Source organism: Apodemus sylvaticus, chromosome 22, assembly GCF_947179515.1.
Source record: "Apodemus sylvaticus chromosome 22, mApoSyl1.1, whole genome shotgun sequence".
NCBI classification, from domain to species: Eukaryota; Metazoa; Chordata; class Mammalia; order Rodentia; family Muridae; genus Apodemus; species Apodemus sylvaticus.
In genome coordinates, this window is record NC_067493.1 from 48,569,224 (window position 1) to 48,582,099 (window position 12,876).

The window sequence follows — 12,876 nt, forward strand, 5'->3', positions numbered from 1 at the left end:
ATTTATTTGCCGGTCAGTGGTGGCACACGCCTTTAATCCCAGCACTTGGGAGGCAGAGGCAGGCGGATTTCTGAGTTCGAGGCCAGCCTGGTCTACAGAGTGAGTTCCAGGACAGCCAGTGCTACACAGAGAAACCCTGTCTCAAAAAAACCAAATCCAAAACACCAAAAAAAAAAAAAAAAAAAAAGAGAGAGAGAGAGAGAGAGAGAGAGAGAGAAATTTATTTATTTATTTTATGTACATGAGTACACAGTAGCTGTACAGATGGTTGTGAGCCACCATGTGGTTGCTGGGATTTGAACTCAGGACCTTCGGAAGAGCAGTCAGTGCTCTTCACCGCTGAACCATCTCTCCAGCCCCTCTGTAGATTTTCTTTGAGTAGTGTTGGCTGTTCTGGAGCTAGCTCTGTAGACCAGGCTGGCCTTGGAACTCACAGAGATCCTCCTGCCTCTGCCTCCTAAATGTTGGGATGAAAGGTGTGAATCACTGCCGACCAGCTGGTGCTTCAGATCTTTAACCCCAGGGCTTTTACCTACCTCTACTATTCTGACATGAGGCACAAGTCCCCAGGGTCCTAGCAGCAGCCCCAGCACAGGACCGTGTCAGCTGGAGTATCACCTAGGGACATGTTTACTTGGTGCACAGAAAAAGTTCCTGCCTCTCTATATGAGGGCAGGTTGCCAAGCCTTTTATTGTTCTGAGACAACCTGGCTGGTTGGTCTAGAACTCACAGAAATCCCCCTGCCTCTGCTTTCCCTAGTGCGGGGATGAAAGATGTATGTCACTGTAGTGCCCATCTTTATTTCATTTTATTTCAGATTTTCAGGGCTTCCCTGTTCTCATTAAACTTTGTATCATAATTCGTAGTGTATCATATGGCTTCAAATCGTACTTTCAGAACCAAATATGTTCCAGTAAAGTATAGAGAATATCCTTTACCTCCCAGTGGCTGACTTTTATTTTGACTTATTTTTCCATTGTTTAAAAGCTATAAGAAGGTCAGCAAGATGGCTCAGGGGGGACTGGAGCTGTTGCCAAGCCTGAAGGTCTGAGGCAGTTCCCTCGGACCCACACAGTGGAGGGAGGAAACCAACTCCCACAAGTTGTCCCCTGAGTGCCACAGACACCTGGTGCCACACATCCCACCCTGGTCCCCACAAATAAATAGCAAATAAATAGGAGAGAGAGAGAGAGAGAGAGAGAGAGAGAGAGAGAGAGAGAGAGAGAGTATTTAAAACTGTAAGAACGGGGCATAGTGGCTAAAGCCTGTAAGTCCAGCAGTCCCGGTGTGGAGGCAGGAGGATCGTCAGGATTTTGAGGATAGCTTGTGAGTACATAGCAAAGTCCAGGCTAGTCAAGGCTATATAACAAAATCCTGTTATACATACATACATATATATATATATATATATATATGCAAATAGCTTAGATATAGGAGCACTGTTAGGCTCTCTTCCTCCTCTGTAATGTGTTCCCATGGTCGGGAAGTAGAGACCACAGCACAAGTGACACACAGAGAGGGACCACATGGCTGTATGGCTGTGGGTGGCATGCTCCCCTCCCCAGGAAGGAGCCAATCCATCAGCCAATCCCTGACCCCCATCATGTACATGTCTCCTGTGTCTAGATTCTGCTCCTGGGATGGATCCCAGAAGGGAGAGTGTTGTGTAGACGATCCATGACTGTGCGATGTGGCGTGTTCAATGTAGTCATTCCAGGGGGGGAAAAAGTTTTACTTTCACTTTATTATTTTACGAGTGTTTTGCCTGCCTCTGTTATCGGTGGACCATGAGTGTGTTGGAGCACGCGGAGGTCAAAAGAGGGCGTCAGATCCCTGGGACTGGAGTTACGGATGGTTGCAAACCACCATCTTGGGTTCTGGGAACTGAACCCAGGTCCTGTACAGGAGCAACCACTTTTACCATCCCGGTCATTTTAAAGGCAGACAGGCCCACATATGCCAGCTATCTGGGTCGGCAACTTGGATTTGTCTGAGCCCGGTTGCTATAGGGATGTAAGCTGTGCCGTTAGCCACTCCTGCCTGTTTCCCTAAAGGATAGTCCCTGGTCGATGCTGGTCTATAGTAGGAATCCTCCAGGGAAGATGTGTGGCCCAGTGCCCCACCCCTACCCCCTCTGACTCCCTCTCACGGCTTTTCCATCACAGACCTGGTGGTGGCTGTCAATGGTGTCTGGATCCTGGTAGAGACGTTCATGTTGAAAGGTGAGCTCCGGCAGGGGGCCCCTCCCTGATTTCCTCAGAGCCCCCAGGCTGACCGCACCCGCCATGCCTGCCACCTGTCTTCTAGGTGGGAATTTCATCTCAAAGAACGTGCCCTGGAGTTACCTCGTGTTCCTTACCAGTAAGTGTGCTGCCCGGCTCTGGCCCAGCTGCCTGCTCCACCCAACTGTGAGAGCTCCAATCAGCTACAGCATTTCATAGCCCTTCCCTGAAACCCATCTTTGAGCCCCCTGCTTCAAATCCCTGCACTTCTTACTGCCTCCTGGTCACACAAGGTGCTCCACCATGTCCCTCAGCCTGGCCTTTAACTGGCCCCCAACATGTCCCTCAGCCTGGCCTCTAGCTGGCTTTCTTCCCCAGTGGGCTAGGAAGAGCCCAGATCAGCCCCTGACGTCTCCCTCTTGTCATAGTCTATGGAGTTGAACTGTTCATGAAGGTGGCTGGCCTGGGCCCTGTGGAGTACCTGTCCTCTGGATGGAACCTGTAAGTAGAACACACCATCACCCCGAGGCAGAGGTGTCCACGGTGGCCACCTTCCCCACACCCGAAGGGCAGGTGGCTCTGGGGACATGGGGACACCCCTGGAAGTGCAGAGGACAGCAAGGTCTGTCTGCTTGTGACCCAACACTGCTCTGTACTGTTACCTATAGCCGCTGGGGCCACCCACACCGGTCCCCACTGGTCCCCACTCTCCCCAGAGTCATCCTAGTCAGATGTCTTCCTGGTCATCGGACCTCGTCTCTTTCATAAGGGCCACAGAAGAAATCACCTCCTCTTGGCTGGCAGTGAAAAAACCACAGGGCAGAGCTGATCTGACAGCATGGGCGGTCATCCCAGCACTCAGGAGCAGAGGCAGGAAGAGCAGGAGTCCAAGGACTCCAGAAAACAGCTAGATATTTGTCCCTAGCTGGGCTATGCAAGACCCTGGGTGTTCTGTTCTGTTCTGTTCTATTCAAGATCAGGCTGGCCTCAAACTCAACAGGAATGTGTCTGCCTCTGTCTCCTGAGTGTTGGGATTAAAGGTCTACACCACCTCTACCCAGCTATGAGACACTTTACAAAAACAACAACAAGCTGGATGGTGGTGGCACACACCTGTAATCCCAGCACTTGGGAGGCAGAGACAGGTGGATTTCTGAGTTCGAGGCCAGCCTGGTCTACAGAGTGAGCTCTAGGACAGCCAGGGCTATATAGAGAAACCCTGTCTCAAAAAAACCAAACAACAACAACAACAACAACAAAACAAATAAAAAATGAGAAGGGCCGCGTGGCCTCCATGTGGCTCTGGAGGCCATGTTCCCTCCTTGAGTTAAAGCTAACTCATGCGTGAAGTCAGGCCACACTTACGAGGGCTTGGGTCATCAAAATAAAACCAGAGAGATGGAGAAGAAATCAGGGTGACGCCCCACCCATCTCCACTTAGGGTGGGGTACAGGGTTTATCCCTCAAACCCAGAAGTCCAAGTTCAGACCTGGACAACACAGAGTTACCGTATCAAAGCGGCGACACACACACACACACACACACACACATATGGGCAAAAGACAAATGGGCTGAAGGTTTGTGTGTCACCCCTGCGTGTCCCTTCCCAGACACCTTGCCACACAAGGTGTGTCTTGAGTCCTGCCTTCAGTGTGGCCAGCAATCTAGGGGCTACCGAGGCAGTTTCTGGGCACATGTGCCCTGGGGTCAGAACGCCCAAGGACGACTCTCAGACCTGAGCTGCGGCTGGGGGACGGCCAGCTAGCTGTAGGACATTGTCCTGAGCACACCGGGCAGGCACAGCCCCACTGTGCGCTGTGGCTGGTCCCCACTGTCTCCGTGGAAGCCAGCTAGGAGCAGGGCTGCGGGAGGAAACTGGAAGGGAAGCCTGGAAGGCCACTGACAAACCGGCTCCTTCCCGGCCCCAGGTTTGACTTCTCGGTCACAGCGTTCGCCTTCCTGGGACTGCTCGCCCTGACGCTCAACATGGAGCCCTTCTATTTCATTGTGGTCCTGCGTCCCCTTCAGCTGCTGAGGTGACCTGCAGGCTTGGGAGTGGGCAGTGAGCGTTGAGGGCTGGGGACCCTTGGGACCAGCCCATGAGATTTTTTCAGCTGGTGGCGGGGGTGGGGGCGCATCTTTAGCCTGAGCTGTTCAGGATAGGGGCACACTGCTCTCGACGGGCAGAGTGGCCCAGCCCGCAGCCCAGGAAGAGCCACACTGCCGCCTTGGCAGTCTTCAGTCAGGGCATCTTACCTTGTCTGACTGGAGGTCCCTGGTCGTTTCTCTTTCCTGTTTCACCCTGTGTTCCTGGGCACTCTGTTCCTGCTGCCTGGCTTTCTCAGGTCCCTGTGGAGTCGTTCCCACTTGCCCATGTCTACCTCAGGGCTTGGGTTCTTAGAGACCCGGAGTCAGGGCTGTCTGGACTGCCTTCCATGTCCCCACTCTCCTCCATTCCTCCAGGCCTACTAGAGGGGTCGAGTGATTGTGTACCCCATTTCCTGAGCTTGTCCGATTGCGCACCACCTTTCCTGAGCTTGTCTGATTGTGCACCCCCTTTCCTGAGCTTGTCTGATTGTGCACCCCCTTTCCTGAGCTTGTCCGATTGTGCACCCCCTTTCCTGAGCTTGTCTGATTGTGCACCCCCTTTCCTGAGCTTGTCCGATTGTGCACACCCTTTCCTGAGCTTGTCGTGTTTCTGAGCTGCTGGCTTCACCTGTTCTCTCCAGTGGAACACTTGCTGCATTTTTTAAAAACCTCATGATATAATTTGGCTAGCTCAGCCTGTGACTCCTTGGAGAGTCTTGGCCTGGCCCCAGTGTCCCGGATCTGTCCCGTCCAGTGCCACAGTTGATGAGTCCCCAGGGAAGTGAGCTCTGCTGTGCAAGGTTTCTCAGCCTTGCCTTGATGTGGGGAGAGGAGGGCTTACAAGGCTCTGGCCCATCTGAGGAAGGAGCCGTGTGGCCATGCCCCTGCCTCTGCGGTCCCAGCAGCCCCGTTCTCGCCTCTCAGGTTATTTAAACTGAAGAAACGCTACCGCAACGTGTTGGACACCATGTTTGAACTGCTGCCGCGAATGGCCAGGTACTGCCCATCTCTGAGCCTGCAGGTCCAGGCGGCATGAGGCTCGTGTAGGGGTTTGGGGAAGCGGGAACAAGGAGGAGTCTCAGGAAGGCTGGATTCAGGGGTTCGGTGGGGTGACCTTCAAAGAGACAGAATCTGGACCCTGCGGGTCCCCTCGGCAGCGCTGGCCTGGCTGGATTGTCTAGCGGGGAGGGCAGGGGGCCGTCGACTTACCACCTGTGTCTACGTTCACAGGTAAGGGGTCACCTGTGAGCCTACCTTCACAGGTAAGGGGTGCATCTCTGGTCAAGGGGCATCTGTCCCTAGCGTCCCCCACCGTGAGCCACGTGGGCCCTCCCCTGCAGACACTCTGCGATGGTCACTTGGCCAGGGCTAGGGGCATGCCTCCCGCAGTCAGTGCCGGGGGAACCAGGACGCGCTGCAGCGGCCCCCGTCCCCTCCCGCCCTGACCTCCCTGTCCCTCTGCCTCCCCAGCCTCGGCCTCACGCTGCTCACCTTCTACTACTCCTTCGCCATCGTGGGCATGGAGTTCTTCAACGGGCGGCTGTCCCCCAACTGCTGCAAGTAAGTGGCTCGAGAGGCTCCAGGCCTGGTCAGCACTGGGCTTTGCCGCTAGGCTGGGCACACAGAGCCGAGTGACGGTGTGGAAGCCAGAGAATGCCGTGTGGGAGCCAGCATCACCCGTCCCTAGATGGGCTCAGGCTTCGGTCGACACACCCCTCCCCTAGCAGAGTAACCCTTTCCCCCCGATATACTCCAGGAGACCAGAGAGATGACACATGGCCAAAAGGTCGCAGGGCTGAGGGACAAAGAGAGAGGGTGACACCTCTGTGGCCCTGCCCCTCCTCTCCAAAAGGGGACGAGCTTAACCCACCATCACTGTGACCGGTTATGACTGCCCACGCAGCCTTGGCCACTGATAGGCCACCAGTGACCCTTGAATGTATCCAGCTGGTGGACAGCTGTACCAAGAGTCCATAAGCGATGGTCACCGTCTCTCATTCCAGCCCTCCTTCTCGGTCTGTGTCCCTGTCAGGCCGGGGACACAGGGCATAGCCTTGCTAGTGAGCGCTCCCTGGGACTGTGAGCACCTAACTCTTACAAATAGCAGAGGATTATAAAGCTGTGATAAACAGGGTCCCCTCCATGTGGAGCAACTGGGTCAAAGCAGGGACACATAGGAGCCTGGGAGAACAGAGGAGACCCCCATCTCACCACCCCTGCCTCCTCCACGGCAGGTTGCAGACATGCGCAGCAGTGGTGCATGGGGCAGGATATGGGTGGCTCTGAGAGGCGAGGGGACGCCTAGCCAGACCTCGGTTTGCATGCTTGTCCCGGAGACGGTGGTCAGTCATCTTGTAACCCTCCTGCCCTCTTGTCTCCCTCGGCAGCACCAGCACGGTGGCCGACGCCTACCGATTCATCAATCACACCGTGGGTAACAAGACCAAGGTGGAGGAGGGCTACTATTATCTCAACAACTTCGACAACATCCTCAACAGCTTCGGTGAGCGAGTCCTAGAGGGCACTCTCCCTCCGTAGCCTCTGGGCACCCTTCCTGAGGTCCCTTCTACAGCAGTGCTGTGCGGTTGTAGAACAGGCGGGATCCAGGCTGGCCCGGGCACCAGACCTCACAGTGGCAGAGAGATAAGGAGCCGTAGCTGGAAGGCTGGGGTGTCAGCATGGCAGTGGCTTGGTGCCAGCAGGAGGGTGGGGGAGGGGCAGCACTTTTGCCATCTCAACAGTCACACAGCCCCTGACGGAGGTCCCGGGGCTCCTCTCTGCTCCCTGGTCCCTTGCGGAAAGCCTGACAAGGGGATGATGTCCCCGTGTTGGACATGGCCTCTCAAAGGAAGGGAGAGCCAGCCCCTCATGGCTCCCATCCACACCCAGTAAAGTCTGCTACTCTTCCTCGCTGCCAGCCTTAGCCTGAGCTGGCCTGCCATGGACTCTTTAGTCAAAGGGCATGCCTTTTGGGGAGAGGTTGGGCACAGGCCTCCTTGCCTGCACAGTTACTCTCGGACAGACCGGGGCTGTGACATTGGTCTGAGGCGAACCTCCATTTCCCCTGCAGTGACCTTGTTTGAACTCACCGTTGTCAACAACTGGTACATCATCATGGTAAGCTCTGGGGCTCCTCCCCTCCCACCCCACCCCACTTTGTCCTCTCTCAGGGCCAGGGAGCCATTTTTCTTCCCATTCCCACAGGGTGTAGGGTCCTTTATCATCCTCTAGTGGAAGGTCCCCCAGTTGCGGATGTCATCGCCTCTCTGCCTTGTGCGGCTGGCTGTCTCCCCTCTCTGTGCACCCTGACAGCCTCTGGGTATCTGACTGTTAGTCAGCAGTATACCATGCCAGGCCCTGTGGTGTGAACCTGGAGTATCAGCTGCTTGGGAGATTGAGGCAGGAGAGGGGGGAGGGGCGCAGACTATCTGTGCTGACCTGGGCTCCAGTCAGCCATACTGGAAAGCGCCAGGCGCTCAAATCCGAGGTTTGGGTTCAGGAGATGGTGGCTGGTGCTCCCCACAATTCACTCACTCACTCACTCACTGCCCCCTCCAGGAAGGTGTCACCTCGCAGACCTCCCACTGGAGCCGCCTGTACTTCATGACCTTTTACATCGTGACCATGGTAGGTCACACTACAATCATTCTCACCCCCACCTCCACCCGGGGGTACAGTGTTCCAGAGGAAGGGCCTCATCTGACAGGACTACAACCCCCACAATGCCTCTCTCTGGCCAGGTGGTGATGACCATCATCGTGGCCTTCATCCTGGAGGCCTTCGTCTTCCGCATGAACTACAACCGCAAGAGCCAGGACACGGAAGGTCTGTACGGGCCACACCCCCAGCACTGGCCGCTCCGCTGGCCATCTGTCCTGCTGGCCATCTGTCCCGCTGGCTGTCCGCAGGCCTGTGGTCTCTGCTGTGGCAGCTCAGCTTCTGCATTTGCCTTCTCTGTCTCGGTCTCATTTGTATCCATTAGAAATCTAACGGAAAAATGCCCACAGTTTCCAAATGTATGACAAGCAGCCGCCATCCCTTCACCCTGCGTAGGAAAGGCTGTGGGAGGAGCGGCCCTTCATCTCTGTAGAGACTGTACAGTGGCCCTGTAGACTCTGTAGTGGCCCTGTAGAGACTCTGACCAGTGCATACTAAGAGCCAGGACAGAGAGACAGCTAGTCGTGTTAGCCGACACCATGTTTCCCTATAGTACACCCCAGCGGGAGCCTTTGGTGCAGCCACCACAGTTCCCTGACATTACACTCAGACCACCACAGGTCCCTATTCTGGGCGTGAGCAGTTCACCACAGAGGTGAACAGTGTCCCTCCTATAGCCCGGTGGCCTGGCTGTGCTCGCTACTTCCTGCATGGGCACCCATCTTCCTTCTTAGCTATGTGGCCGCTCAGGGGTTTCCGTGTGCAGCAATGTACAACACCCGGATTGCAACCCCGAACTGAAGAAAGGAAAGGACACATGAACATCAGAGCAGACCTCCCGTTCCTACCTGCTGTTAAACCAAGTGGTAGCAGGCTAGTTTGTTTTATAGATGCACACAAACGTGTGATTACAGTCAGTCTCACTATGTAAGTGATCCTCAAATCTCTGCATCCTCAGTGCCACCTGATGCTTTTCTGTCTTCTTGGAGACTTTCTCTTCAAGCCTCTCTCTGTGACATAGGTGCTCATGTAGCCCAGGCTGACCACAGACTTGCTAGGCAGCCAAGACTGGCCTTGAGGTGGTCCATCCACTCTCCATCCCCTAATACTGAGACTACCACACCCTGCTCTCCCCGATGGCCCATGTCCCTGTAAGCTGTTGGCTAGACACAGTACCTTCCCAATGCACACACCCGCTAGCAAGGGGAGGGAAGGAGGGACCACTGCTTGGGACGGAAGATCAGACTCCACAGTGGGGGAAAGCAGTTATGGGACCCGGCTGTCCTCGCCCTCAGTGGACAGTGGCATCGTCATCGAGAAGGAAATGTCCAAGGAGGAGCTTCTGGCCGTCTTAGAGCTTTATCGCGAGGAGCGAGGCACCTCCTCTGATGTCACCCGGCTGCTTGACACCCTCTCTCAGATGGAGAAATACCAGGTAAGGGGCCACAGGCTCTGCAGCTGCAGAGGGGGCGGGGCCTGCCACTTCAAGCTGGTGGCACCCACGTAGAAACGCCAGTGGGGTAGGAGCAGCCCCCGTGGCTCAGCCCTAGGGCCCAGCCCCAGGTGAGTCCGTGCCACACATATTTCACAGACTCCGTTTCTCCCTAGCAAAATTCCATGGTGTTTCTGGGACGGCGATCAAGAACCAAAAGTGACCTGAGTCTGAAGATGTACCAGGAGGAAATCCAGGTAGGAGCCGGGGCCCTGGGAGGCAGGTGGCCTCCTTGTGGAGGGCCCAGGGCTGAGGCTTGGCAGCCTCGACGCTGATGTATCGTCTGACACATTGCTGCATTCCTCGGGTGGCTGCTCTCCCGCCCTGTCCACTGCGTGTCCATGCTGCTCCTTGGAAGGCTAGGCCCCCGGTGGATCCTCTGGGGTCTCTGGGACTTCCTCAGCAGCAGCTCCCTTATCACAAGGCGTTTTGGTTGGTTCCCTTGCATATGTGGAGGACACTGAGTCTTGGTGTCACTGACAGACCCCACCCCCAAGTGACAGAACAGTCTGTCCCTCAAAGAGCAGTGGGGGCAACTGTACTGTCCAGGAGCACTCAGGCCACCTAGAGGCCAGGCCACCCGTAGCTTCTCCCAGCCTGCCCAGCCTCTCTGGTGTCAGTTTCCCCTCTGCTAATGAGGGCACAGCTATGGGCTGTCTCTGGAGAATTCTTTAAGCTCTGATGGTCTGTGGCTTGGGTTCTGTTTCTTTAAATATGGCGGAGCTGTTTAAATACGGGGTTAGCTTGCACTACCGGAGTACCCCAGACCCTGGAAGCAACTGGCTTTCTGGGGAAGCTGGGAGGAAGTGGCTACGAGTTTCTAAAAGGCATCCCCTGTGGCCCGTTGGAAGGCAGCAGCAGCCACGTCTGAGCCAGGACCTGGCCTCCTCCAGAGCCTATGTGACCTGGCTCAGGCTTTTAGCTTTTTCTCTATTGGGGGCCATTGTCTGTATCTCCAGGGTTGTGTTGGGGAGGTTCTCTCAGTGGGTAGGCCTGGCTCTGGCTCTGCTGCCCTCCCTTCCCCCAAGGAGAGGTTCTTCTGCTGTCCCTCTGGGTGGGGCCTGTGTGTCCCTCACATCAGCTGAGGGAGAGTTGGCAGGCGAGCCACCCTGGGCAGCACCCGTCTCTTTTCTAGGAGTGGTACGAGGAACATGCCCGGGAACAGGAGCAGCAGCAGCTCAGGGGCGGTGTGCCCGGACCCACAGCCCAGCAGCCCCCTGGTGGTCGCCAGCGCTCCCAGACCGTCACCTAGTGGATTTCATCAACCAAGCCAGCCTCTTCTATGCAATAACACCATAGTATTATGTACTACGATGTATGGAAACCACGAGTGTACGTAAACACACTCACATATATGCACATATTTACACAGAGACAGAAAAGGACTAGCCAGGGTCCGTTGGAATCACCTCACTCTGTCTTCCTGAGCTCTAGACATCGGCTTAGGCTGGAGGCCCGGGCCTGGCTGAGTTCTTCCTACCATGGAAAACTCTAGAAGCCCTCTGTTCAAGAAGCCCCTCAAATAGGCTGTCTCGTCTTAGCAATGCCGGCTTTCCTGGGGCCGGGGGGGGGGCGGGGTGAGGGGCTTGACTGCCTCCCTGCTGCAGACTCGGGCTTGGTCCCTGCATCGTCCCTACCTGTCCCCCAGCCACCACAGGTATCTGTGTCTGGTATTAGGGACAAAACCACTAGGAAGAAACCCCACATCCTGCAGGATGGCGTCTGTAGATGACAGTGTTCGCAGGTTCCCTTGAGGGATCAGGGCTCCGGACCCAGCGGGAAGCCTGACAGAGGCCAGAGATGGCTGAAGACAGCGGGGCATCCTCTCAGGCTTCCAGACCTTTCTTGTTGCTGAAACCCTACCACAGCCTCTCTGGGAAGCTCTCCCAGCAGGAGAAGGCAAACTGAGGCCCTGGGAATTTGACTTGCTCAGGAGAGTTCATCTGAACTGGCGCCGAAGGCAGCCCCCCTCACCCCCCATACCGTCATACATGCAGTAGACACTGTTTGGTGAGGGGGCCACACCCAGCACAGGGACACTTATCGTCCGTCACAGCAGTCCCTGGCTGGCCACCACACCACAGATAGCTGCTAAGGTTCTCATAAGCTAGGTGGGGAGGGGAGGCGGGTCAGGTGACCATTTCAGCCGCCTTGTATGAGGCCTTGTGGGAGTTCTTTTGGGTACTGAGGTGACAGAGGGACGGAGCCCTGGTCACTTCATCCTGCTGTCTTGTCCACAAGGGGCTGAAGATGGACAGGGCTGCCGGAAGTTGCCTGGTACCCTGGCCCTTCCAAACCTGCTGTTGCTTGGGAGTTGGAGTGGGCGGGCATAGGTCGCCTCCTGTTCTCCCAGCTGTAGAACCAGGGGCCAAGCTGGAAAGTGGATGCTTTGACTTAAAATAAAGCACAGCCCCCCTCCCTACCACACCCCCAGGAAAACCTCTGGTTTCCACAGAGTCAGGAGACTGGTAAAGTCCCTTCCACTTCAAAGAGCTCTTTTGGCCTCCACCAGAGCTCAACCTGGACTCTAGGCTACAGCCCTGAGAAGCAGCTTCATTTTCATAGCTGGCTGCCTTAGCTTCTATGTACAAGTGGCGAGTGGCGCAGAGGCCTAGAAGGATGGCCTAGGGCCTCTGAGCAACCAGCCTGGTTCTAGGCCCAGGCACCGCAGTGAGGGGAGCAGGCTCAGGGGGAGGAAGTGGTCTTGGGGCCGCCCAATGTGGAGGCACTAAAACCCCTGGGTTTAGCACATACCAGCCAGGTGCCTGAGGAAGACAGAGAGCTGTTAGGCCAAACTGCAGCCTGTCGTGTAGCCTGAGAAAACCTGTCCCCACAGAGTCACCTTGAGCACACACCAAGCTGACCCTCAGACTTGCTAGCCACACAGGGAACAGACTGTGTCACCCAGGGCTTTAAGCTGATGCCCCCTCCCTCAATTCAGCTGAGTGGGAACTGGTGGCTCAGTGTCACAGCCTAGCAGGGGCAGCTACAGAACCACGCTTCTCCAGACTGGGGATGAGGCACACTCTGTGGGGACAGTGTCCAGCCCCTCCCCCTTGCTTCTCCAGCCCCCACCCCAGCCTTACTCCACACCGTGCAGACAATCATTTTGTATGGGTTGAGAGCCACGTCGTCGTCAGAAGGTTTTATACAGTGATTTGTTACCTACGAACCCACTGTGCCCAGATTTCTGGTGTGCCAATAAAGAGCCTCTGCTTTCTAGACACGGCTGCAGCCTCTGATTTCCAGCTTGTTGGTGGGTGGGCCACTACTGACCCCACATCTCCCGGAACCCAGCCTTAAGGTCATCTGCCCAGGCAAAGAACCAATGAGACCCGTGGGACTCTTCCGGCACCCTTGAAATAACTTGCCTTTTATTTTTTGGGAACAACAACAACAAAAGCCCCAAAACAACA

At 55.7% G+C, this 12,876-nt stretch overlaps 1 protein-coding gene across 2 annotated transcripts in view; it reads left to right on the plus strand.

Annotated features, from left to right (window-relative positions):
- The window catches only part of Tpcn1 (two pore segment channel 1), a 55,501-nt gene extending 42,819 nt beyond the window's left edge, over positions 1 to 12,682 (plus strand). For both annotated transcript variants that reach the window (XM_052167489.1, XM_052167490.1), the window contains exons 16-28: positions 2,167 to 2,223; positions 2,309 to 2,362; positions 2,652 to 2,724; positions 4,152 to 4,259; positions 5,236 to 5,307; positions 5,782 to 5,871; positions 6,699 to 6,814; positions 7,382 to 7,428; positions 7,870 to 7,938; positions 8,052 to 8,136; positions 9,264 to 9,403; positions 9,577 to 9,657; positions 10,596 to 12,682. In XM_052167489.1, the coding sequence (XP_052023449.1) occupies positions 2,167 to 2,223; positions 2,309 to 2,362; positions 2,652 to 2,724; positions 4,152 to 4,259; positions 5,236 to 5,307; positions 5,782 to 5,871; positions 6,699 to 6,814; positions 7,382 to 7,428; positions 7,870 to 7,938; positions 8,052 to 8,136; positions 9,264 to 9,403; positions 9,577 to 9,657; positions 10,596 to 10,712 (1,109 nt within the window). In that variant the 3' untranslated portion in view covers positions 10,713 to 12,682. The remainder of the gene's footprint in view (positions 1 to 2,166; positions 2,224 to 2,308; positions 2,363 to 2,651; positions 2,725 to 4,151; positions 4,260 to 5,235; positions 5,308 to 5,781; positions 5,872 to 6,698; positions 6,815 to 7,381; positions 7,429 to 7,869; positions 7,939 to 8,051; positions 8,137 to 9,263; positions 9,404 to 9,576; positions 9,658 to 10,595) is intronic.
- The last annotated feature ends 194 nt before the right edge of the window (positions 12,683 to 12,876 follow it).